The sequence below is a fragment of the Rhipicephalus microplus genome, chromosome 6 (genome assembly GCF_043290135.1).
Source record: "Rhipicephalus microplus isolate Deutch F79 chromosome 6, USDA_Rmic, whole genome shotgun sequence".
NCBI classification, from domain to species: Eukaryota; Metazoa; Arthropoda; class Arachnida; order Ixodida; family Ixodidae; genus Rhipicephalus; species Rhipicephalus microplus.
In genome coordinates this window covers 112,619,249-112,646,302 of record NC_134705.1, presented here as the reverse complement: position 1 = coordinate 112,646,302, position 27,054 = coordinate 112,619,249, and the positions used below count along the sequence as shown (strand labels likewise).

The window sequence follows — 27,054 nt, the reverse complement described above, 5'->3', positions numbered from 1 at the left end:
CTTCCCGTGGATAACAAAAACACCTGCTGCCGCCTACGACTCCGACGATGGTGTGAATGGTGCAGTCTCCGGAGGGAGCCCTTGCAGCGAAACCAGCGCCTGTGTGCCTCGAAAACCGGGCGACAACCGGGGCTGCCGTGTTACACCCGCCTCCCGTGTTTTCTGGGTCTTTCCAGCCTGCGCCCTTGAGGCGGTGTAAGTGAGGAGCACGAGACGTGGCTCATCGGATATGTGATTGCGCGGCTGCAAGCCGCGGCTCTGCCCCGGTGGGGTTCAGCACAGCCTGTGCCGCCGTTCGAGACAGCAGCTTCGAGTTCGTCGGTCGTGTGGCCTTTTTCCTATTCGTGGTTCACGCTTCCCTCTAGCGCTCCGAGGCGAGAACGGTTAGCGACTTCGGCGGCTGCTGCGGTCAAAAATGGCGGACGCAGACCCCGAAACGCTGCTCGAGTGGCTCAACATGGGCCAGGGAGACGAGCGGGACATGCAGCTCATAGCCCTGGAACAGCTATGCATGCTGCTTCTCATGTCGGACAACGTGGACCGCTGCTTCGAAAGGTGCGTAGCCCTAATCTTGGAATGATCTAGCGGTATTCGCGTGCACGTCGCCTCTTTTTTTTTTTTTTTTTTTTACCCTGCGCGCTTGGTCGGGATTTTGTTTCGTTTTATTTTACGTGTTTGCTCGAGGACATAGATTGTTGTTCCTCGTTTTTTTTTCGCCCCTTTTGGTATCACCCCTCCCTTGTCAAAGCAATTGCGCCAAATAGCGCAATTTTTTCGGCCATGAGGTTGTGATAACGCGAGAGTGATCTTGTTTTTTTCCTTGCGGCGGAGCCTCGTGTGGCTCTTCGATTCCTAGCGCGACCACAATGTGACCGGCTTTTGTTTTCCTTCCCTCTGAAATCGCATTTCCCCGTTTCTATGTTTGGGAACTATTCGGAGCGGGAGGAAGGGGTTGTCACGGAAACAAAGCCAGTCCTCCGCGCACTGGCCCTCCTTTTCTTTTTGAAATTTGTAGTCCGGCCATTTGACGAAGGCCCTACCAGTAATCCTGTCTATATCTCGTGGAAGTGTTTTTATTAGTCGTCTAAGTTTTGTAGCCGTGTTCGGACTTGATTTTTCGTAATTAATTTATCATTACGAACCGCTTCCTCTTGTGCCGGCCTTCCATGGGTTTATCGGAACAAGAGACGGACAGAGAATGCGACTCGGTGCACGAAGCGGGTGGCTGGCATTGCACTTCACTGGCTTAATGCAAGATGGCTTGCACGCAGTTCTTGTGACCCTGCCGGCGGTTTGTTTTTGATTACGCAGCTTAGCTTTGCGTTAGTTGCCTCTGCGCATGCGTCATACGCTAACTTGTTGGTTACGCGCGTTAAGGCTCGAAGATTACGCACGTCGCTTTAGCACGATACGCTATCTGTAGCGTATTGTGTTAAAGCGACGCTATGTCCATTTACCTGCCTGTACACTGCTACACGAAAACGAAAGGTAAAACAAAATAAGCTCCACGTGAGGTGATTTTTGTCGAAGTCTTTGTGTATTGCTGTGTCGGAAAACCTTTAGTTTTAGAGTTATGACTAAAGCACTCGACAGAAAGAAAAAAAAAATGCGGTGAAGGCGAAACCGAAGAAAAAGGCAAACTGTTTTATTGGCGGTAGCCTAAGCTGCGAACAAAAACTAAAAAAAAAAAAACTAAAAGCAACAAAGGCAGTTATACATGGAACTTAGCCTTTCTTTGCGTGCTCCTTTCTGCTACATCTTGGACAGAAAATTGTTTCACGTGGGAGACGCACGTTCATCCAGTACATGTCGGCGTAGTTTCCTCGTTCCGATTCGATACGCTTGACGAAGTTCGATACGATACGCTACCATCTCACTCGCAGACGCACCTGCCCGCAACTCTAGGTGCTTGCTAATTGATTTTTACTAACTACAGCTGTATAACAAAGACACGGTACACTACTGGCTCGTTATGAGATTCCAACGAAGGCAACGTTGCATTTTTTTTGTGGGCTTCCTAAAATATCGCCTGTCTCATCATGCCGATTAGGTTATTCTAAGACAACAAAATGTCAACTCGGCTATCGCGGTCCCTTCCGCGGTTAGCATAGATCTTGCTCGTTTAGCGGCGTCAAGGACATTTCGAGTGTTTCAGATAGTTGGCTATCCCGCAAAGAGGCACGTCTTGTTGTGTCGCTAGTTTTAGGTCGGAAAATTCAACGTCCTGATAAAGTACGTCAGGAATTCTGACTTAGCCTGGTCAGCTTAACGCATTTCGATAAATGTGACAGGTGGGAGGCCATTGTATTTAGATTTAGGTGCACTTCAAAGAGTATCACGTACGGTCGAAAGGTGAAAACAAGACGCTGACCCCCCCCCCCCCCCCCAAAAAAAAAAAAAAAGAAAACTCTCGAAGAAATAACAGGAGTTTCGATACGTATTTCCTTCCATGTTTTGACCGTGATTTATATCTGGCCAAACCAGTTTTCCTGAGCATTTAACACCAGATATACTGTCGAAATGTTCGGAGCCCTCCTCTGAGACGGGTCCCTCACAATCATATTGTGGTTTTGAGACGTTAAACCCCAGATATTATTATCCTGAACATCAGGCATCGCACTGAGTTTGATTGTTGCAATTAACTTGACGGGGTTCGACAACCCCGTAAAGAAAGAACACATTGGGAATCGATGAGAAGTCGGGAACAAAGGAACGGTGATATCGACGCTTGACAGTGTCTGCACTATTATTGTTAAAATACTAGGGTTGACATTATTAAAGAGCACTTACTTTCACGTGAGATCCGAAGACGAGGGAGAGAGAGAAAAAAAAACAAATGCGTTGAAATCTAACGTGGCACTGACGTAGTGGTGCTCGGTTACTGAAGAGAAAAATTTGAAGACATTTCAGTCTAGAGCAGTCGGCATACAGCGGGGCGAATTCGCTCAAGCAATGTTTTGACTGGATGCTTCATAGGTACTTGGAGGTGGCGTTTAATTGTAGTTCCTATATTTATTTTAAATTGAGCTAGCGTTTGATGAAGCACAATTTCGGTTTTTTGTCAACACAGAAAAATACACTAAAAAGGATACGAAACACGGCATTCAGTGATTCTTGAAGAAATGCCTGCAGATAATCAATGTGCAGCCCACTTCGTCGCGCTTCGAAGCCGCAGTGCGTGGGTTCGACTCCTTGCTTTAGATTCGGGCCGGCGGGGGTTGCAGAGATAACCGCGTGCTCTTTGATTTAAGGTTGTGTTCGTGATCGATACGTAGTCTCCAAACTACAACGTGCCTCCTCGTGATTGTGTTTTGATTTTGACACGCGAACCGCCTTCATTCCAATAGCTTGTTTGCTCCTGCACTGCCCACCACGGGTTAATGCTTCTTACGGCAGGTTTGTTGTTTGCCATAAGCAGTTACAAAAATTTAGTAAACGAGAAATATATCACCGTTCAAGTACTCCGTATACAGATTGGCGAAAACCAGCGAAGTCGAAGTGTTCAGCCTTGGTGTTTGTCGCGAGCTTGAGTATAAGTTGTTTGCTGTTACGGCTTTTTGGTTCCTCTCTTTATCACCTCATTTAAGTGATATGGGCTTAAAACTTTTTTTTTTCGGTGGTTTGGTCACATAAGCGTTTAAAAACGATGTTAAGAACACCGAAATGATTTTACGGGTTACGCTTTATGCTGTGGCTGGTAGTGTCCGTGGTTATACTACATATTTGCCGACAAATCTTGCAAGAGAGAGCTGTTTACCATTAAATGAATTCGCGCGTTACGACTGTTGCCAGACTCGGCGAATTTCGCCACCAATGCAATTGTTTTTTTTTTTGTCTGTTTTTTGCTCGTCCGATAGATGACGTAACTGACATGCGCACGTCGTGAGTCCCCCCCCCCCCCCCCCCACTCTTCCTCAGGGAAAAGAAATCAACAACAACAACAAAAAAAAACTGTCGTGACGTTTTTTCTCGACGAAGAGGTTAAATTTAACGCGCAAAAAATTGCTCGAGCGCTTCGAATTGCCGCCTCTCGCTGACCTAGAAACGGAAGTCCCGTGAGTGAGCAGCAACATCAAGCCCAGCCCCCTTCGTGACGTAAACGATCCCAGAAGCGACGAAGACATGCCCCCTCCGCGCGCGCTCGCATTTCGCGCAGTTTCGTGCTAAGCATTATTCTCGCGTGCCCCACATCTTGCCATTGATATATATGCGATGAACAACCGAATCTAAGTGGTGTAAGTCGAAGAACCCGTTGCGCCTTAGTATGATATCCGCATCGAACCATTATTACGGCTGACGCGCCGTCTGCAAATGCGACGATAGATTTGTCGGCATGCGGCTGGCCGAAAATTGCGTTTTGTTTGGCGTGTGTTGTTTGCGCCCTGTCCCGAGTTACGATGTTCGTTTTCGATACAATTACTTTGCAGGCCTGCCCCTCCTCTTGACGCACAGTATTACAACGACAATGATGTCTAATTGAATTCGGCTTGTTTCCGATAGAGACGTTTTATAGTCGGTCAGTCAAAGAACTTTATTTGGTCCTGAGAAGATTAGAATGCCCCCGTCAGGGGGTACCGTCTTTATAGTTAGCTACCGCGTTTCGCTCGCCTGCAAAAACGGCGTTGTAGGGATGAATGACTGCTCTCGGTTGTTACAAATGGCACTACTTTATTATTTCAGTGTAAGTTCACCGATATAGTGGTTTATGTAAGGTTTTTCGCGCGGTGTTGGTACTTTGTATCTCAGCGTCCGCACTAGTGTACAGAACATAATAAGCGAATCGGGATTAAGCTAGTCAGTGCCTTCCCTTAGAATCGATTGGGAATGGGTAATGTCACTCTTCCATCAAGTTGTGCCAGCATTTCAAATCGAGACAAGGAGTTTGGCCAGCTTCTAGCCCCGCCGCGGTGGTCTAGTGGCTAAGGTACTCGGCTGCTGACCCGCAGGTGGCGGGATCAAATCCCGGCTGCGGCGGCTGCATTTCCGATGGAGGCGGAAATGTTGTAGGCCCGTGTGCTCAGATTTGGGCGCACGTTAAAGAACCCCAGGTGGTCTAAATTTCCGGAGCCCTCCACTACGGCGTCTCTCATAATCATATGGTGGTTTTGGGACGTTAAACTCCACAAATCAATCGAGTTTGGCCAGCTTAAGCACAGTCTTCCAATAGTTTGGTCACATATGTAGACGCTGGGATACAAAAGATTAAAGAATAAGAGCGCCTCAACATCCCCTCGGTGTCTTGTGATATAATTTATTACCAAGTCTCGTTGACTCTTATTTCGCCCGCGTACGTAGGCGGCAGTTACTTTTCGTGAAAGTGATCGGTGTTCATTCCGAAGCGAACGGAACGAAAAGTTTGGCGCATTCTGTTATTTTACAGACTACTCGAATTCTCAGAAATGATGTCACGGCGATGTCGATGTCTCTTCGAAAAGCAAAGCATCTCGGCTTTTCTGCGAGACGTCGCAGTGACGTCTCACATTAGTTGCGCTTAGTGTAGTACACAATGGGGAATTCTAGTTGGAACATGTTACGACGTGTCAGTTGCGTTATACGAGTTTCAATGGTTCTCGCTGAGACGCTACGGCACGTTCACTGTTTCGTCTCGGAGTGTAGGGCCATTCGTAATCGTAGCGGGATTCGGTGTCTAACGAGCCATTGTTCATTGCCAAAGGCGTGTCGTGTCGCACGCCGGGAACACGTTGGAACTTCTCTGAGATCTCGTTTAACACAAACTGGACCGCTTCTCGTGAGCGCGCTTACATTCCAACTGATGTCCTTCGAAAAGCGACTGAAAGTCTACAATGAACAAGAAAGACACAACTTTATTCTCGATTTTTTTTTTGTAAGGGCTGGTGTGTAGCCTCGCATTACGTGCAGTCATTGAGACCTCGAAAAAAAAAATCAAACATGCAACTTCAACAAATTGCTTTTTCTTAGGGCGTTGGTGAACATTATACTATTGTCGTTCGACGCGAGAAATGGGGACACCGCAAAAAAAAAAAAAAAGGCCGGACAAAAAGTCACGCACTGTACATTACGATGAGGACCTTGAATCGCGTGCGTGACCGTAAACAAGCAAACAAACAAAGAACGCAGCCCGATAGTCGTATGCAAAATTTAAAACTTCGAGCTACCGTGGCGGCAGGCGCGATCGAGCCTGCATTTTTCTTTTCACCGAACACAATCGATGCAGCGAATCGGGGGATTCGCATTTTTCGGGCGCTACGTTTGAGCGTGTGTTTAGTATAGCTTACGTACCGTACTTTGGGTATGTCGAGACAGCCCGCGCTGAGCTGCGCTCTCATTGGACAGGCGCTTTTTTTGCCTTTACGCGCGTATGTCGCTATAGGTTTAACGTTAGGAAACGATGCAGGGCTACAGGAGGACTGGACTGGTCGTTCTCCGCCATATCTGTGCGCTGTAACAAACTCGCACGCCACTCTGTTCTACACGCCAACCGGTATGTCCGGTAAACGAGGGAACACGAGTGAATTTCGGTCTTTGGATAGCGGGTGGCGCGGTGTAAGAAGTGAGTCGATTCGCCAAGGATTTTGTTCTAAATTTTTAAGCGATCGCGTTTTTAATTTTCGTGCATTACCCTTCCCCACACCTTTCCCTCCCCGTTCGTTTTTTTATTTATTCTTGGGCACCTATCATCCTCTTTATTTACAGGCTACGAGGTGGTCTATAACCACTGACCGAGGGACTATGCAGGATATGTTATCTTTGCAGTAGTTTGCTTTTGGGGGTTTTATTTACCACGTTTATTTATTTTGTGATTGTAATGGCTTTCGCTTCCCAATCGTCTTCGGCGATCTCTGAAGCCCCTGTGAATGTTTTCTTTGTCAGCTTGTACTTGTGGTCCGGTATTATTTCGATATGATGCTCCTCGCCCTCGCGCCTTACCACATAGCTGGCGCGGATGGACCGACACGTCTTGTTGCGCGCTTGCTGTAGGCCTGAATAGACCTTCAAGTTGCCCCACCCCTTGCTTTTTCTTTTTTTTTTACTTTTTAAGTGCGGTAGAATTGATTAGGCAACTCGGACTGCAAAAGAGCGGGCCACGTAATCTGCTGGGGTTAGTAGGGAACCGTGGGGAACTCTTAAATCGGGAACAGCGGCTTCTCAAGGCGTATAAATTCTTTTTGAATTTTCGCAGAACGCTCAACATACGTTTAGTTCGCTCAACATTCGTTTAATAGCGCGCAGCACAAGACCGGGACGGAATGAAATGTGACAGTCAGACACGGCACCCATCTTTCTCAATTGTGACTCTGGCCTCGAATTGTGCGTTGGATGTCGTGTAGGAATACCGACATGCCCAAGCTTACGTCATTCCGTACTTACATTAATTAGCCTATCCGACCACATGTTCTGTTGGAGCCAATCTTTTGTTATGGTCATTGAGCGGGAACAAGCGACTCGTAATCCTAGTCGCTTTTCGAAGATAGCCTAACTTCAGAAGCAGCAGCCGAGAAAGAATTCTGGTTTACTTATTGTATGTAAACCTGAAACTGATGTAATTTTGGTGCATTTTCTTTTTATTTCCCAATTTCTTGAAGTTTGAAAATCGACGTCAATTTTTTTTTTCATGTTTCTGCTCTGCGGATTAGTAATTCCAAGTGAAAAGGGCTAAGAGCATCGTCAAGGTGCTAACGTAGTAGCTTTTTGCTCTTATCCTTGCGTTTGCTTTCCGCAACTCTGTGAAGAAAATGCTCAATAAAACTGATATGAAATAAAAAAAGATACAGATGGCCGGACATGCGGCGTTCTGGTTTTATCTTCGCAGGGCAGTTTTCAAGGGTCGAAAGGTGTTTTCCGAGCACGGACAGGCGACGGTTATATTTCGCCCTTAAACACGTGGTCGCTGTTTATCGAATTTATTGCGACCTTGTAACGCTTGCCTTGCTGTCCTTCGTGATGCTTCTTCCGTCTAATCGGCTGGGTCTTTCGGCTCGCCGGGGGACGCGCTTCGTGCACCTGCCGCTGATTTGCCTTTTGTACGAGTAGCTAAATTGAGCGAGTTGTAGTAGTATGTTCGCGATCACTCGGCGTTGCAGCTAAACGAGGACCCGAAATAATAAACGATCAAAGGCGGCGTGGCGCGTCTGTACACATACTTTTTTTTTATTTCGTATCCGCGTGTAGCTTATTTGTAATTGGTTTACGCTGTATAACTGAGGGCATGGACGTTAGTTGACGCTTTCTTTCGAGACATACTACAGATCGGGGGGGGGGGGGGGGGGGGGTCTTCAAAATTTTTTGTCTTTAAACATATTGCCCCATAAATGAGTCCTCCATGTGTGTAGCATTGCTCTGATTTGAACGGGGCAGAGGTGTGCAAAGCAAGTACTGCCATTTGATTATTTTTTGTAAGCCATATTTTGGGCTATTTGAGTCGTGTGCGACCATGATGTGTGTGTCCAGCACTTGAGCGGTAGTTCCTTTGGATGCTGCTGAATAAGTAGTAGTAGTATTTGTTGTTGTTAACATCTTTATTCACATTTTAAGCCCTTGGTTGGTTCGTCGTGGAAGCGCCCGAAAATACTCGGAAGTTGATCGCCATTCTATCTCCTTCAATTGCTTGTATCGATAACACTCCTTTCCCCTCGTGCCTGGCACATCAAATTGGACAAGCGGCGATGACGTCATGTGACGTTATTCCTGATCACGTGATTTCTCGGATCGTTTGTGCTGACTCCCTATGATGTTGGATGAAGTCTCGTAAGGCTTTCGTTTGATGAAGTCTCGTTGAGGCTTTCGCCTGAACAAGCCCTTCTCGCGATAGACGCGGTGGCTTCGCGCTTACCGGGTGATAAACATTCGCAGATTGACCGAGGAATACAGGGCAATACCGATAACGCTTACGCGTAAGGTTGCACTATGATGTGCTCTTTCAGCGTCATCTTAGGCCCGATACGGTTAAAGGGGCACCCGACCCTCTGTCGTTTCACCGAATAGCGATATCATGCTATGTCGTACTCAGATCGCTACTTGAAATTACGTCGTCGGCTTTATTAAGTAAGCGGTGTTAGTTAAAGAAGGCAATGGGGGCGCCATCGGTTTTGTCTCGATGACGCAATATCGGTGACTTTTCGGCAACGGGCTTTGCCGATGTTTTCCTCGAGGCACTGGCGCTCTGTAGCATTGTCTTTCGTGGAGCTTTCATCAACGAATATCAATAGCAGCGAGAAGAAAGGAGAGACGAATTGGCTTGAGGCAGTAAGTTGCGAAACGTCTAGCCGCGTAGAGCCTATTCCCCCCCCCCCCCTTTTTTTTTGTGTGCAGAAATGAGACGGTGTGTGTCAGTTAACAAGGGACAGAGGGAATGTGCCGAGAGTGTAATAACAGGAAACACCTTAGACGGAGGCTTGTTGCTGGGCTAGTTACCAAGCGGGAAATCGCCCTTTTTTTTTATCCTTTTACACTGCTTTGAATGGAACGACAGTCGCGGTGGCTCAACTCTGATAACTGTCGCCGTCTGTGCCGTACGCACGACGTCTTCAGAGGTGCTATGACCGATTTCCACACTTCGAGAGCGCCAATGAGCTCCTCTCACGTGCTCCCTTATCTGTCCCTATTGTGCGTCTCGGCCGATCGTCACGTGACCTAGCCCGCAGTCTCGTTAATATTCTGCGCAAACAAGCCCTCTTTTTCGCTGCGGCGACAAAAGCGGGCGGACGAGAGGGGTCTTCCGGTCTTTGCGACGGCGAACGTGGCTCCTGGCAGCGGCACGTTCTCTCGCTCTCCTTTCTTCCGTGCGCCCCCCCCCCCCCCTCTCCATCCTGCGTTTATACCTGTTCCACAAGGACTCGCTCTTCTTCGTCTCGTTTCCTTTAGTTTTATATATATATATATATATGTATGTGTGTGTGGGGGGGCGGAAGGGGGGGGCTGCGAGAAGCAGAAGACCACAGAGAGAGAGGGTGGCATATAGCGTTTCTGTATAGCTGCATTTTTGCTTCGTATAACGCTTAAGGCAGCGAGAGAGAGGGAGAGAATAAGGTCGAAGTTAACCAGAAGAAAATTCTGTTTTCTGCCCGGCACTGGGGAAAGGGAAATGGGATAGAAAGGTATAGAGGGAGAAATAAAAGCGAATGCTTAGAAAAAAAGGAAACGTGCGCGCACACACACGTACGGGAGTGTCACAGTAGCAGCGAGGAAGCCATTGCCCACGTCCCTTGTGACTGTCTTCATTAGTAGCTCCCACAGGCAAACAGCTTTCGGCAACGCTATAGCACGGCTTGATGCCCGGCCGCTCTCGGAGCAGTCATTTTTCGAATGCCGGAACGTCCGACCTTGCTACCCAGAAAGCCACGAAAATGCTGCTGATGTTTCTGCGGTCAACGGGACTTGCAGGTAAAGATGTGTACAAAGCTAATTGGTGTGGTTGCGAGTGCCAGGAATGCGTTCTCTGGTCCAACCAGGGGCGACACAACACGCACCCCGCTTCCAGCCACAGCGGCGAGTTTTATTAGAGCGGTTGGCGAGTGATGTCGTGGTCCACGCCTTGCGACACTGCTCGTGGGGACCCCCTCGTGCAGAGTCGGATTGCCAAGAACGTTCCTTTTCTTCGGTGTTCTTCAGCGTGTGTCGTTCTCGGATCGTGCCTCGTTTGTTCGCTGGTCTGCCCGTCTTCGCGGTATATCACGCGCCGCGTTTTTCGTCTCCTTAATTATTCTTGCTCCTCTGTGAATCTCTTGTGCAGCGTCGGCGAATCGTGAGAGATTTATATTTATGGAAGCGAAAGATGATGTGCGAGCTTTACTGGCGCCAGGGCCAAAATCTGTCCGAAGAGCGCTATTAGTAACTGCGGGGCGTGGACTCACGGGGGTTGCGAAGCGTATAGTTGAAAGGACTGCAGGTGAGAGATGCGATGAACTTTCCGATGTCTGTTGTCGCTTTGGCGAAACACGTTGCGGTGGCTATACGTTGAGCAACGCGTTGAGTTGAGCTGTTGGCAATCGTGCGGGTTCGACCTTTCTTTTGTGTCTTTTTTAGCGCTCAGTGCAAGATCTTGTATTTGTTGTTTCTCTGCCCTGAACGTTAACAAACAACAAAAACACACAGTTGTTTTACGCTAGGAAGTATTCGCAAAAAAACTCCCAAGCATTTTCCCGAGGATGAACATGGTTAAGTGCTAGTACACTGGGTGATGCTATGAGGGGTATTTATTAATTCGCAATATTATATTTATTAATCCCACTATGGTGCCTTTATGGTGTAATGGTTCCTGGGAATCGCAATTTGATCACACGGGGGAGTTTACGTCAACTCACTGGCGAATGCCAACGAATTTTAACTTTACTCCCCCTCCCGACCCGCTCTCGACGGGAGACTGAGAGAGAAGGCGGGTGCGCGAGAGAGAGAGGGGTGCGCGCGCAGCTGCAGCGAGCGAGGAAAGCGGAGGGGGTATAAGACGCGTTACTGACACCGATATCAGCGTCGCGTCCGTGGCTTATTCGGTAGAGCGTCGCGCTGCGGCCCGCCAAGTCCTCTTTCTTTTAAAGATAGAGAGAAGACGGCAGACGCCGCTGACGGCGGTGGATGGTTTGGGGTCGCCTATAAAGTGTATTCACACTTAAAAGAAGAAACATAAATACCCTCGAAGTGACGCACTTTATCATATTGTGACGGGGCGAGATCTAGGTTAATAATTAAGTATAGCGTCCACAGAGAATCGGCAGCCGAACAAGGTGGCTGAGTTGCCTCTCGCTTGCGCGAGAGGCAACTCTGCTGTCGATGGTGCACCTTAAACAATATAGTATGGGCTAGTTGGTTGCTGGACTTACGTGTTAGCGGGACATAGAAATTGAACTCGCCAGCTTTGATCAATTTGTTATGCTCCCATCATCGTTCGTGGCCGTCTGTCAGCGTAAGCCTTCCTTCCATCTTTTTTTTAGTGTACACGGGATAATTATTCAAAGTCGTTGTTTGATTCACTCATTTGGTGAAAAACAAAACAACAGAACTGTCGCTTTTTCTGAAACAGTCACTGCACGTTACGCATGGCTTTCCTTTTGTGAGCAGCCGGGCGTAGCTTAATTTTGTGTGCGTCCGTGCGCGCGCACGCATCTGACATTAGGTTGGTCATCCACGTCGGCCTTCCTGGTTGCGAAGTTATCGCTGGTTATCGCATATCGGAGTGTTCTGCATGTATGCCTGTGTGTGATAGCCGCAGTGCCAGTTGGTCTTCGTGCAGAGAAGCCTGTTTGTTACGCATAACAAAATAAAAAAAAGGAGCATAACGCGAACGGCTCCAGCGAGAAACGGGTTAGTAATTTGCGAAGTTAAATAAAGCTGTTGGCACGGGGAAGAGGAAAGCGCGCCATCCTTATGTGAGGTGGTGGTGGTGGTGTCACGAGGTGGATCGTGATGATTCTGTGCTGTGAACTTTTTTTTGTTTTCCCCGCTGTTTCGCAAGTGTTTTTTTTTTCTGTATTGCACATTTCGCCCGCACAATGGCGTCGGCGTTCCATTGTTCGAAACGACGGCGTAGTGCTAGCTGCACATTCCGGGTATTTGAGCGCGTCTCGTGCACTTGGTTGCATCACGACAAAGACACGTCTACGTTTTACGTGCCACTAATGCTGAGCTTCGCGTGCATTCCTGCACGACTATACGCCGCCATTAGCCGCGCGGGCTGCGTCGTTGTAGAAGCTGCATTTAGGATTACATAATTGACAGATTGTTCCTCGAAAAACTAGAAATGTATCCTAAACGCACGTTGTCTGTAACCGTAAACTTCGAGGCCTCCTTGTTTTCGTGCGCCCCTCTTCGTGCGTGAATTAAGAACCGCATGACTTCCTGCCATGGTGTCACCTTTCGCTGCAGTACCTGTACGCCTCGCTGTCATTTCTTTTGTGTGTGTGTGTGTGTGTGTGTGCCTTTTACGCCATTCGTTGTCTCATCACGGGATTCAACACTAGCGGAGCGGTTTACAAGTGACAGCAATTATATTGAGGGTTAAAGAAAAAAGCATAAAGTAAATGCCTCCCTCAGGCTGCACCACCGAGGTATATAGGTTTGCAAGTGACTGTCATCTCTCCCTCTGATCAATTTGGCTTTTCTTTTGCTGCAGTTAATCGCCTTTCTTACCCTTAATTTCATATTCCTGCCTCGTTAAGCCCAAACTCCATAAGCGCGAAAATGCACGCTACAGCGACGAGCGACGCGACGTAGATCGGCGTCGCGCGATCAGTCGCTAGCGCAGGCAAACCTCATCACGCGACGGCTTCGGCGAGCGAATTCCACTGTTGCTGGCATGAGGCCGTCAACTCGCACCAAGAAAACCGCGTAGCGAGCGGTTTCCAATTAAAAAATAAGATATATTGTTGTGTAATGGAACGGAAAGTGTTTATTATTGCCTTGCAGCATTTTTTATGTGCGCATGCGTAATAAACATTGCGTTATTTCTTGTTGCGCATACGTGACTCGGGCAGGGTCACGTGCACCTATGTAGTATTCGTCTTTTCCGGTTTTTCGCTATTGGCTGCTTGAGCCCAGCACTTCCGGGCGATGAGCGACGGTTTCCAAATCTGGAGAACCGAGCGATCGCGCGAAAACGAGCACGCGACACGTCGCGCGAACGCCCTGTTTCGTCGCTCATAGCGTCGCGTCCTCGCTGTCGCGTGCATTTTCGCGCTTATGAGGTTTGGGCTTCAGTGTGGTGGTTTCGGGGCTCTGCTGCTGATCCGAAGGTCGCGGGTTCGATTCCGGCAGTGGTGGTTGAATTTCGATGGATGCTAAATGCTAGAAGCCCCGTGAAATGTGTTATGACAGTGCACGCTGAATAAGAACACCGTGTGGACGGTAGTTTTCCGAGCTCTCCTTGCCTGACATACGCGGATGTTTTGGCGCGTAAAACCCCCGCAAACTACGTTCATTTCATATTTTTGGGCGTCTCGGCTCGACCCAGCAGGTTGTAGCAAGGGAATGTTCCTTGATCAACTTTTCGCTTCTAAATGTTTAACTACCCTGGTTTGCCTGTTAGGCATTCGCCCGTATGTATGCACACATCCACAAACACGTGAAACGGTGACCAGGCATACGAGCGCTACTGGCCAAGGATTGCTGCTGCCCTCCTCCTCTAACATCCTTCTTGTACCCCAAAGTTTACTTGAAATCACCTTTCCAGCACCGAAATGCCGGATAATCCCCAGCCGTCTTGTTCGAAATCCCTACAAGGAAGCTAATAAAGTTTTAGTCGATCAATCATTCAGAAAGCTCCCTAGCGGTCCGCGAAAGAACTTCCAAACCGTGCCGCAGCGACCGTCGTCGACTCGTCTTCGAACGCTCAGCGGCACCGAAAACAACTCGCCGTCGTCACTGTTGCGGTCTTCGGCGGGCGTCCTTCGACCTTCCTTTCCTCTCCTCTTCTCACCTAACGGCCTTCTCGTTGCCCCCATCCTGCTCGGCGATGTTGCAACGGTCCGGCGCGGTTGGTGCCTGCCGCTGGAGGCGACATCGCCAGGCTTTAATGGTTCGGCGTGGCTGGCGCGCGGACGCCGACTCCAAGGAGAATGGACGCGCACTGAACGATAGAGACGCCAAACTCTCTTCGGCTAAAGATTACTCTACGGAGGGGGCCGCCATCTTGGGCCGTTAACATTTTTGTTTTGCATCTTTTAACCACTACACGAAAACGCGTGAAAGCGTCTGAGTTGGTGCATACGATGTTTCTTGGCCTTATCAATTCGCATTGCAACATGCTCACGCAAGAGCACATCCACTTAAATCCCAAGACGGCGGCTCCCACATGCCATAGCTAATGTGTGGGCGGCCCTGCGTTTCGTTGGGAGCCGAGCGCTTGCCCGCCGCCGCCCTTGAGTGTTTCGGCGGGCTGTTTGCACCAATCAAGTCGTCGGTGTGCGCGCGCGCAAGGCGGCGAAGCGAGCGGCTCTTTTTCGTGCAGATACGGGACGCAATCGTGCATGTCCTTGGCAGCATAGAGCTTCCTAAACTTAACTAGAGGTGACTTTGGCGCTGCGGTAGTTCAGCGACCATGGGAATGATGAAAGAGGTACCCCTTCTAGTGCACTGTAATGATCGGTAGTACACGGATTCCCTCCCCCCCCCCCCCCCTAGTCTTCGTATTTGCGGGCGGCGAATCGTACTTGCGGCTTCGTTTATTGCTGGTCACGGTTTCGTTTTGAAGGAAAGAACGAAACCTTTAGAACTTTGTGACCCGATTCGAAATGGTAAGCCTTAAGGAATAAGGTGGTGACGCGCAACCGCTGCTCATTTGCCGACTTTCGTTTCGTGAGAAAATAGCTCCAAGCCACACGAACAAACACGGAGCCGGAAGCAGACCAGAAGTACGAAGACTGGACAAATACGTGTACTACCCATCATTCCCATGCTCGCTGAAGCGCCGTGCGTTGCAACTCTCTTAGACACTAGCGTCAGAGTTCCCTCTTGTGTATATTAGGACACTCTATGCTTGGCAGGACGATGTGTGTGCCCTGCGCGTGCGTTTGACTGTATACGCATTCGGCTTTGTTGCCGGTCGAGCTCGGTTGGGCTGGCGCTTTGGTTTTGTTTCCGGTCCAGTTGATTGCCTTGGTCCGTTCGAAGCATTAGAGGCGAGCCGAGGTACAGAAACTGCCATTTTTTCCCCTCGAAGTATCCCTTCCGTTTAAACCTATGCCGCCCGTGATGAACTGCCCCGCCGTGGGAGTCTAACTGGTTAAGGTACTCGGCTGCTGACCTGCAGGTCGCGGGATCGAATCCCGGTTGCGGTGGCTGCATTTTCGGTGGAGGCGAAAGTGCTGTATGCCCGTGTGCTCAGATTTATATGCACGTTAACGAACCCGCAGGTGGTCGAAATTTTCGGAGCCCTCCACTACGGCGTCTCTCATAATCATATGATGGTTTTGGGACGTTAAACCCCACAAATAAACCAGTCAGGGACAAAAAAAAAAAAAAGTAACGCTCGATGCTCTTTACGTTCCGGGCGCTCCTTTTGTAAAGGATTGATTGACCTGACAGGAAAACGATAAGCCTCGCATAGCAACATTGCAAGTTTTTTTTTTTTTTCTGTAAGCTTTACTTCCTTATACCGGTTGATTTCACCTCGCACTGCCTGCAGCTCCTTGAAACACGGGAGGGTACAAGCGTGCATACAAAATGGCGCCGAAAAGATGCTTGTATGTTGGTAGTAATGTGAAAATTCGCTGATGTTCGATTAAAACGGGTAGTTGTAAAAAAAAAAAGTGCTTCAAGTGATTGAGATGACCACTGCTCATATCGACAGTGTAGCTCGCGCTTTTTTCTTTTTTAAATAACGTCTCTTTGTTGCGTCGATCTAGCATGCATCAATAGGAGAGAAGAGCGCGCAGTCGGCGTCCTTCGTTCGACCTTTTGCGTTGCAACACCGGGAATGACCGTGGCAGCCTTGTCGTCTCTGTAACTCGGCCCGCAACCCGCAATCACGCGTAACGCTATATACAACGCAAGGGCGGTTTGTGCGACCGACGGACGACGTCGTCTCGGGCAGCCGTCGGAAAGCTGTTCTCGGACACCTCGGGAGACGAGCTCACACGGCAGCCTAGGTCTGCGAAACAAACAAACATGTGGAGGTCACTCTGACTCACTCATAAGCATATTTTGCCTTCGGAAATATTTTTTACCGGGTCTCACCGAAATTTTCCTCAAGTGGACTCGCTCGAACTCGGACATATTTTTTTTTCTCAACTCTACTCACTCGGACTCATCGTCATCACTCTGCATGACTACGCAGGGCAAAAGCCTCTCACCTTTCCCCATTCAAACCGATCCAGTGCTTTCTGCCGCCGCCCATCTAATTTTCTGTCTCCCTCTCTCGCGCTTGCTTTCTCTGGGAATCCAGTCAGTTGCCCTTTATGACCAGCTGTTATCCTGCCTACGGGCGCTGCTCATGTTTATTTCTTCTTTATTTCAACTGTGATACCCTTGAAACCTCTGACTCAAACTCACCAAAATATTTTTTTTTTCTTTCACTCGTACTCGCTCATGAATCGATCTGAGGGAGTTATTTGGCAGATCTATGCGCTTAGAGACCCGAAGGTGAACAATAGATTTCTACGTCGACATGAATTCTCTGCAGTCGTATTGCTGTTTATTCTATATTGCGCAATCATCTCTTTTCTCCTGGCGGTCCGACCCGAAGGTTGCGTGATTGAATCCCGGCTGCGGCAACCGCATTTCGACGGAGATAGAATGTTTACAGGCCCGCGTGCTTTGATTTAGGCGCTTGTTAATAAGCCCCAGGGAGCGGAAATTTTCCGCATCCTTCCAGTTCGGTGTCTCGCGTAAGCGTATCGTATTGAGGCGTAAAACCCGAACCGCAACTTTATTTACTCTCTTTTCTTGGTGTTGAAATTCTCGATTAGTTGTCGGAATTGTAACGAGTCTGCAATTCGTGCACCGTACTGCGAGTTTCGTGCGGGGTGCACTTTTACCAATACATCGCGCTTAAAAATTGCACTTCATGGCCATTGGGAACCCATTACCACGGTGCTGACGCTCTTTGTTCGCACCTTCGAGCAAAAAAAAAAAAAAAGGACATGGAATTTTTATTGTGGTCGTCTTATTATATTTGTTGCCCAAAAATGGGCCTGCCGATTCATGTGACTTCACTGTCGCGCTTTGCTCGATGCTGTGTTCACCATCGTCTCGCCATCGCTGATCGGCGTTTCGTCGTGCCTTGCTCCGTGGCTTGTACACATCACGTAAATAAAGGCTGCTGCGAGGATTATACGCAGGAGTCTTCGGCCTGTAATCAATCCTAGCGTTTGCGCACTGCACAAACGGTATAGGACTGTCGTGTTTGTTGCTTTCGTGTGTTGCAATGCGGCCGTGTTTTTTTTCATTGCGTCTCTACATAACGGCGCTTTGTTTTGTTTTGTGATCGAGACGGCGACTCCTTCATGAGCGGCTGTTTTCTTCAGCTCGCCTACCCTTTGTGTCTGGCGTCGTCCCTCGGAACCGGTCGCAGGCCTACCTTCTACCCGCTATGCGTGTGCGCCCGCTAATGCCCATTATCTCGGGACGGTGCCGTTATGGGCCGTGCAGAAAGAAGACGCATCCTTTAGCCGCCTTTTTCTTGCGTTCACCTCTCGCCGTAGCTCTTCCTCTCGCCGACGTCTTCGTCTTTGGAGCCGTGTAAACATTGCTCAATGGCGACGATGCTGACCTCGGGCGGCCGTATTTCACGCACGCCAAGACGAGAAGGATGCGGAGTCGAAGAGGACGCTGTGCGTCTCGCTAAACTTTTGCTTCTTCTCGTTGTGCCGCGTCGGGCTCGCTCCACAGAGACCGCCATCCCTTCTCCTCCACTTCGGCGCATCATGTTATTAGCGTCGGTTCACGTCGTTGCTTGGCGTATTCTGCGTTGTCGGTTCTCGGCCTAAGGTCGACTGGCCCGATTCGCCGTTACAGTGTCTCTGTGAGCCATAGTCGTGCACGCATCTCGGACGGATTTCGTTTCCCGAGTTGCGACTTGTGATCATGCTTCTTCTAGCAGTGGTGGACAGCTGTGTCGCTTTCCTTGTCGCGCGTATCGAACGCTTCGATGACGCTGCTTGTTCGCTCTATCTGGTGCTATAGAGGTACTGGGTTCGATTCCCAGTGTTGCCGGAACGCTACCCATTTTCAACGAAGGCTCTTTGGGTGAGGCGCTAATCTCGTCCGACGACTTGTGGTAAATACGCCTGCCCCTATCTTTGACTGCACTGTCGAGGCAGTGACGTCAGCCTTTGTACTACCGTGCCGCATTCCAGAAAGTGCGTGCCCCCTCCCCTCTAAAGACCACGTCGATGTCACCTATTTAGATAACTTATACGAGAGTTTGCATGTGTACACCACTCCAACATCCAATGAACAAATCACATCTATCCTCCGCGCAGCAGCTCGCAGACGCTTCAGAATAACGCTGTCTTCTCCGTGCAGTTGCCAGCGGGAACACTAGTACGCCGTCACTGGCCTTGTCAGACTTAAGCAATTCTGCTTTCTCGAACTGCTTGTGAGCATGCGTGGGCAGGTAGGTCGACGGACGTGACGGGAGACGTAGGTCAAAAGTGACTGACGTCAGAGGCCACGGCGGGAAGAGTTAGCAGGCCTGAAGATACTCTGGAGGGTTTTGAGCACGCACTCAACAGCAGTGATGCCCTTAGATTTTTTCCCTTTTACCTGGAAGTACCTCCCGGCCCTCACTCACGTGAACGCAGCTGGTGTGTGCCGTCATTTTCTTCCCATCTTGGAAAATTTATATATAAGTGGCTACTTATTAGAAGAAAAGAGGAAATGGAAGACGCTTCTCTTTGTCTCCCGTATCGGGGACACGGCAAAGCGCCGAGATTTACTAACCACGTATGTCACCGTACATAAGCCGGTGGACGCGACGCGCCTTTCTCATCCGGTCAGTACGCTGTCGTTAGTGAGCGAAAGGACTGTTTCATCAGGCGCTGGCGAAGCGTTGCGAAGAACATGGCTGCCGGAAACGAGTGTTAGCCAGTGGTATTCGTCGAAGGCGCTGCAGTGGTTGTCGCTGAAGCGCCTTCGATCTAGGGACCGTAGGTATACCAGGGGTTATTAGACCTCCGTAAAATTCAAACTGGAGATCATCCAAATTTATTGCGATTTCACAAAATTCATCCCACATTTTATGGACGCGATTGTCCGTGGTGTCGCGACTCGCCACCTACCCTCTACCATATCTCGTGGAGCTGCGTTAAACGGCCAAATGACCTCAATCGCTTACAGCGTATGTATAGAATAGAAAACTCTTTGGATCGGTGGGAGGCGTTCTTCGCTAGCTCAGACTCGGAGGCGCAACTAGCACTCCTGCACCACGTTCGGTTGGCGGCGTGGCGGCGCAAGCTTGTTGACCCTTGGACATGGGGGCCCACCCATCTAGCTCCGAAACTCCTTTTTCAACCCAATAAAGATATGTCTATCTCCCTCTCTCTCTCTCATATTCACATGGTAGCGTTTACGTTATCTCATTCTTCTTTTGACTACTAATCATTGCGATTGCGAGCGAAAGCAGACGAGAACAGTGTTGCTCACTGTCTTCTATTAAGAACCCCGGGTGGCCGAAATTTTCGCAGCCCGCCTCTACGGCCTCTCTCGTAATCATAGCGTTGTTGAGGGACGTTAAACCCCAACAGTTTAAGTGCACTGACCTCGTCTGGCTGTGGGACGCTAAACCACATAAACCAACCAGCCAACGCAGCGGTTAAAATACAGACATCAATGTCTGTTGTCGAGCGTAATTTTTTGAGGCTGTTTCTTTTTCAGCGGTCTCCGCGCAGCAGGCGAAGGCGCTTGCTCCCCGCACTCGGGAGCCTCAGAATGATGCTGTCAGTCTGCAAGCAAACGTGTAAACCACACGTCGTCCTCGGCGAGCGGGCTTGTATTGGTCGCCGTTGCCGCTGTCCTCGTTTTTCGGTGTCGGCGGGCGGGCCTCTTCCTGTTCTTTCCTTCTTTTCTTTTAAAAAGCTTCTCTCTCTTTTTCGCCGGCTTCCTCGAGTGGAAAGTTTATCCACGATAGTTCGAAGGGTTCCACGTGTTGGCCCACACGTGCGGTTGGTATGGCACAAATACGATGACTGCCCGTATTTAAGAATAGCTTTAGTTCTGTACGACGATCATGTGTTGTACAGCGCTCGAGGATTGCCACGCGAAAAAGTTATAGGCTAAGTAATGCGAGTACTGCCGTTTACAGCGTCCACACTTCGTGTCATAGCGCCGTAGTCTTGAATCGAACACTTACGATGGTACCGACATTACGTGCCATATTTGCAGTGACGTGGCGCGGTGACCACGAGTTAATTGTTTACGGCAGCGTGGGGGTTCTCATTGTGGAGGACTTCCTTTACGGGACGTGCTCAGGCTGCTGTACTTCTGTTATTTCCTTTCGTTAACTTTCCTCCTCCGCCATATCGAACTTATCGGCAACTGGGAGGACGCAACGATTCCACCCTAAAGCCGTTCCGTGTGGTACCTACCATACGCCGTTGTCTGTAGCGGCCTCTCGGTCCACGTTGTCGCGCGCTAATAAATGTACAGTTACGCAAATGGGACATGAAAGTTTTCGCTAGTGTTGATGATTGCAGTCTCCGATCGAACGCTCGTAATTACGTGACAATCGGGACAACAGATGCTTCCTTCGATCTCGGCAAAGCGCACCCACATATGGTGTGAAATCGACTGACAGCGCTGTTTTCAACCGGTGTTGCTTCGACAGGCTTTCGCCGGGTAATGCGCGTGAAGGAATGCGCGCTGCGCTATATAGTTACTGGAGCGCTTAGTTCGTTCTTCGAAATATACTCGCGAGAAACTATTCAATGCTGCTGGAGCAAAGAGCGAGCCTAGTTGTGCAGCCTGCGTGGTTCTGCTGATCTTGCGTGTTTGTCGTTACTCGGTTCCGTTTAGTGTCACCCGGAGCATTCGTTTGTGAAACCAGGCGCTGCGAAGCTCAATAATTTGACGCCCCAGTTGATAGATCATATGATTATGAGAGACGGCGTAGTGGAGGGCTCCGCAAATTTCGACTACCTGGGGTTTTTAACGTGCACGCAAATAAGAACACACGGGCTTACAGCATTTTCGCCTTCATCGAAAATGCAGCCGCCGCAGCCGGGATTCGATCCCGCAACCTGCGGGTCAGCAGCCGTGTGCCTGAGCCGCTAGACCACCGCGGCGGGGGACGCCCCAGTTTTAAAAGACGCCTTGTCCTATAATTGTCTCAGCTGCAATATAGCCGCGATCTGTTTGTTTGTGGGCGTAGTGCTTTTTTATTTTTATGAAGAAGACTTTGATTGGGCCTATAGCCACGATCTGTTTGTTTGTTTGTGTGCGTAGTTTTTTTATTTCTCTGATGAAGACGTTGATTGGGCCTGTGACACCGAGGCAAACGGAAGAGGGCCCTTTGGACGGGCTCGCCGTTAAACGATGGTCACGTGCCAACGGCCACACCTTGTCGTCCTCGCAGGTCGTCGGATTTTTCTTTCCCCAGCGCGCATGTTTTGCTTCCGCAGTTCCGTTCTACGCTCAGGTCTGATACGTGCGTGTGCTGACTAGCAGTGGTCGTCGTCCTTTGTCTCTCTTTCACCCACACAAACACACATGCACCAATCGGGGCGTGTAATTGACCGGCGTTGTGGGCCGCTTGCCTCGGCTCTCGCCTTCGTCTCTCCCGCCACGTATTCTAATTGTTCTTCGCTGGGCTCCGCAAAGCGTGAACTGGACAGGGCAGTGGTACGTATCTCGTTCCGCGGCCGTTATAATATAAGCTGCCACGCTGTGTGCGTAGCTGTATAGCGACGGCGGCAGAGACGAGCGAATCGACCCGCACTTTTTTTTTTTTTTAGCGTGGGCGTTCGGTCGTCACCCGTACGCGCCTATAGTAAGTACACGCGACTGGTCACGGTTTGATGATCATTATCCCAGCGGTGATCAGCGCCGATGCTCGGAGGTGGGCCGACCTGTCCTCCTCTGGCCGATCATCTAGCCACGCCTTATGGGCCCGTTCACCTTTTGCCCGCAGGGCGCGCGCAGGACGAATAAGGAGCGGGAAGGGGGTTTGTTTGTGTAATGAGCCGCAGCCTGCGGGTGTCGAAGCTGCGACTATTGACCGTCGTGCGCACCGTGTTGTCCGTGCGGGTGTGCCCGCAGGTCATTGGCGCGGCCCCCCCTACCTCGTTGTGCTTCTCGGACAACGAGCCGAGGTCGGAAATTGGCTGCCCCGTTTTCTAGTGCGGATGGCTGAACCGATGGAAGTGTAGTTTTGCCGACTTTACTTTTTCGCCACCTTGGATTCCTCGAAGTGCACCCGGTCCTGGTGAAGGTGCTGTTGTTTCTCTCTCTTCGCTCCTCCATCGAAATGCGCTGGCCACATTGGTTGGGAAACAACCGCGAATGGCGCTGCTCGCGTTCAGATCGAGAGACGTGTGTTTTTCTCTCAAGTTTGCTTACGATTCATCGGATGGAAGGCTCAGTAAGATAGAGGTTACGCGGAGGTTTACATACGGTGGCTTTTCCCGAACCTCGTACTCTAAAATAGGTCGCATCGGCAAGTACTCTGGTCGAAGTGCACGTTTTGTGACCAGGCTGTTTATATGGTCCACGTGCTGTAGACATGTCCAACTCAGTGCTGTAATAATAATAATAATAATAATAATAATAATAATAATAATAATAATAATAATAATAATAATAATTGTTGCTTACATCCCAAAACCATCACATAGGCACCGCGTAGTGAAGTGCTTCGGAAATTTCGACCTCCTCCGTATGAGAGAGGGCGCGGCGCCGCGTCACAAATACACGCGCTGCGACGGATGCATGTGGTCAGGCCCTTACCCCCGTATCCTAGAACGTACCTTTACTCAACGCTTGACCTTCACTTGAGAAAGCCGATGGGAGCGCCGTCTCTAGGCACGGCAAGTCACTGCATATCAGCGATAACCTGCTGCGATCCTTGAGTAGCGCAGCGTCGTTTTCAGCCGAGTGGTGGCGCAGTGCTCAACTCTGTTCAGTGAAGGGTGGAAGTCGAGTCGAGGAGCGTTTGTGAATACGGGGGTTATACTCCTTCGATTCCCCAACTCCGCAGCCCACCCAGCAGCGAGGGCATCATTGGTCAACCCCATGCTGCTGCCCTGTCTCGAGTGGTGTCGGCCGACGGCTAAGGGCAACAACGGAGGTGGCGGACGTAGCTCCTGGCATTCGTTGAGCGCTGTGGTTGTGAAGCTCCCGCCTTCTTTCCGTCATTGTCCGCCGCGGTGGATCAGTGGCCACTTTGCTCTGCGGCTAACTATAAGGTCGCGGGATCGACCCATGCCTCGGAGGTCGTATTTTGGTGGAGGCTGAATGGTAGAAGCCCGTGTGGTGTGCGATGTCAGTGCATGGTAAAGAACCACGGATTGTCGACTTTTCCGGAGCCCTCCATTTCGGCGTCTCTCATAATCGTATCGTGATTTTGGTTTGCAAAAGCCCAGATATTCTTATTTCCGTCGTCGGGGTGTGTCACGGTGGCGAGCTCGTCGGACAAGCCAAGGCGGCAAATGCGATACGCTGTCCCATTTGTGTCGTCTTGTTTACGCTGTCCCTGGCCTTTGCAAAGAAGAGTCGCCTTGTAGTCGGCCCGGTGCACACGCGTCGCGTGACTTGAGTCATCGCGTCGGCAGCTGCCTGTTGCTGCGGGCCTCTCCTCCTCACGTGCCTTCGCATAGGAAATACAGCGGGCGAGCGTTCACGGCGACGATCGTAACAGCGGTCAAGGGCGGCCTCGTCATTACCGGTTATTGTGGGTGTAACCGCGGTTAGCGTTAGCAACTGTTGTTGTACCTGCAGTTCGTGGTGTAGGTTGTGACGTGACACTCTCCGAAAAAAAAAAAAAAAACGTTGTTGTAAAACTTCGATAATCTTTGATCCCACACTAAACGGCAGTGGGCGTGCAAGTACGAATGCGCATCTCTTGATGTGCGCCATCGTCACCAATAAACAAAAACAGTACCGCAGCTTGCTTGATGTACTCCCCACCAGACCGTCACGCCGACAACTGCGAGTGTTTGCAAGGGCGAAAAGACGGCTACGATAACGCGGAGGGGTACATTTGCAGCATTGCACCTGATGTGTGAAACTGAGTATAACGGTCATGAAAACAAGAGATAAACAGCGCTTAACTCTTGTTTTTTTTAAATTATTTATCTGTCAACTGTGGTGTTTAATGATGGGAACTACACCCACTTTTGTGGGTGGTAAGTCTTATGGTAAGCTCAATAGTACTAAATGGTTAGTGAAAACCATTGAAATTTTCATTACCAGGAATAATCTTGATTGACGAGGATGTTACCCTTGAAAGCTCCTCAAAAAAAAAAATAACTCGCGTTTCTTGAAAACACACTTTTTGGTGCTCCGAACCTGCTTAAAAACTCCCCTTTTACTGCCCTAAACATGTTCGAAAACAGCTTTATTCGTGTTCCCTGAACTGCTCCAATACACTGGAGTCCAATTCCACCCTTGTGACAGGACAGCTTAATTACAGTTGGCTGTGATTCATTTTTTGATGTCTGGGTAGCCGGCTATTTATTCAAAGGGGGGAATTTTGAGGGCCTCGTTGGCTTCGCTTGACGCAACCTCAATGCAAACCAGCCGATAACGAAACCAGCCAAGGATTAGGGGACCTTTATTGTACTGTTTTGACTGTACTGCAGCAATCCTCAATGCAAACCAGCCGATAACGAAAGCAGCCAAGGTATAGGGGACGTTTATTGCACTGTTTTGATTGTACTGCAGCAATTTTAACGCAACTGAAAAAAAAAAGAATTGCCGCTGGACAGGGGACCGAAACTACAACCTTCACCACAACGTGCCACGTGCGCATCCTGTGGCCGCAGTTGTCCAGGACGAGGTATCGTTGTGGAGAGGGTGTTGGGTCTGTCAATGGAGGAAGGAGTACACTTCCTCCACGGGTCTGTCCCGTCTGGCGGTCGAGGAAAGGTAAGAACCTCACCGTTCATCGCGGTGCCTGGCGAGACCGCGGTGACCTTGGAAGCGCGACGAAGACTAACCTGTTCGCCCTTTTGTTTCGCCCTGCTCGGTTGACCTCGACGGCGCAGAGGGCACGAGGGCACACGACACGTGCGCCCCGCGTACACGTGTGTGCCTTCGTTCTCGGTTTTCGTCAACGTCATTGAAACCGCCGGAGCACCTTACATGGAGGGGGGGATGCTTTGTGACGTCACGTTAGCACATCGTCTGGTGGTTTCTTCGTTCGTTCATGCGTAAAAGCCCAGTAACATTGCAGACACGTAACTATCGTAATAAAGCAGGTTATCGGCGCGTGATTATGCTGCCTTGGCCGCCGTGTTGGAACCGTGAAGCGGGTCAGTTACGGCGCGTAAAGGCTGTTATACACAACCGCCAGGTTGTTGGTTCGATTCCACGTTCTTCTCTCTCTCTCTCACCACTCCACTTCGACATCGCACAAACTGGATGCGGCGGAAACAAAAGTATGGGCGCCATTAAACCATGATATTGTCGCATTTGAGTCGGCGAGGACTGTACAGTACGTGTTGCATTTGTAGGTGTACTTAAGAGACCGCTTGCAATCTGTTGCGTGTTTCAACTTATATATGTCTGTCTCACTCTCTCTCTCTCTGCGTACCTGCTTGCAATCTTAGCTGCGCGCCATCGCACTACGCCGTCTCATCTTCGCCCCCCCCCCCACCCCCTACAGCGCAGTGTCGTTGCATTGCATTCCAGCAGCTGTCGCACGCTTGCCCAGTAAGCAAGCACGCAGACAAACAGCTCGGCCAGGTTGCGGAGATCTGCGAGGATGAGTGGCAGCAGTGGCATCATCATCTGCGCGCTCGTTAGTCACTCTTGCAGAACGGTGCGTTTGAGCCGCTTCTGCTTTCTGCTACGCCCATCTCCATGTGTGTTGACTCAGTTATCTCTTCTTCGCCGGTGTATACCGGGAAGGAGGAGGAAGGGGGTAACACCTGTACCACGCTACCACTCGGCTCGTGCATGTCCTCGTCTTGTCTGTTTACGTCTTCGCTCGTGTTCCTTCAGATTGCGCTTTTTTACATTTTTTTAAATTTCTTCCTGTCACACTTGTGTCTGTCGCATCACTGATTGCCAGCGCTGTTATGACGCTACGGTGTCGCAGGCGAGGCGACGTGCCGCCGCGAAAACGTACTGGTCGTCAGGTCTCGCTTGCAATCGCGATGTTGTTGCGACTGATTGCACGTTGCTTGGCGACTGTGGGCTTTTATTGTGGCAAGAGGGCAACGGTTTTCGAGGGTAGTACTAACGACGATAGTTATAGCGTGAGAACAAAACGACGACACAGAGAAAAGGACGACAGGAAGGACACTAGGTAGTGCTGGTAGGTAGTACTAAGACGCGCCGGACTCGTGCGCAACTGTTGCGATACTCCATTTCGCGAAGAACGCTGGCAGCTTTTTTGTCGATCCTATTGGCCCGTCGACGAATCGATTGGCCAGCAACTCGATGAGGGTAGTTTGATTCTAATGCGCTTGAATCTTGAACGAATGGCCT

At 49.8% G+C, this 27,054-nt stretch overlaps 1 protein-coding gene across 1 annotated transcript in view; it reads left to right on the top strand.

Moving 5' to 3' along the window:
• Ufd4 (ubiquitin fusion-degradation 4-like) overlaps nt 1-27,054 on the top strand; it is a 163,437-nt gene continuing 136,383 nt past the window's right edge. The window contains exon 1 of the mRNA XM_037418885.2: nt 1-555. Within this exon, the coding sequence (XP_037274782.2) occupies nt 416-555 (140 nt within the window). The 5' untranslated portion in view covers nt 1-415. The remainder of the gene's footprint in view (nt 556-27,054) is intronic.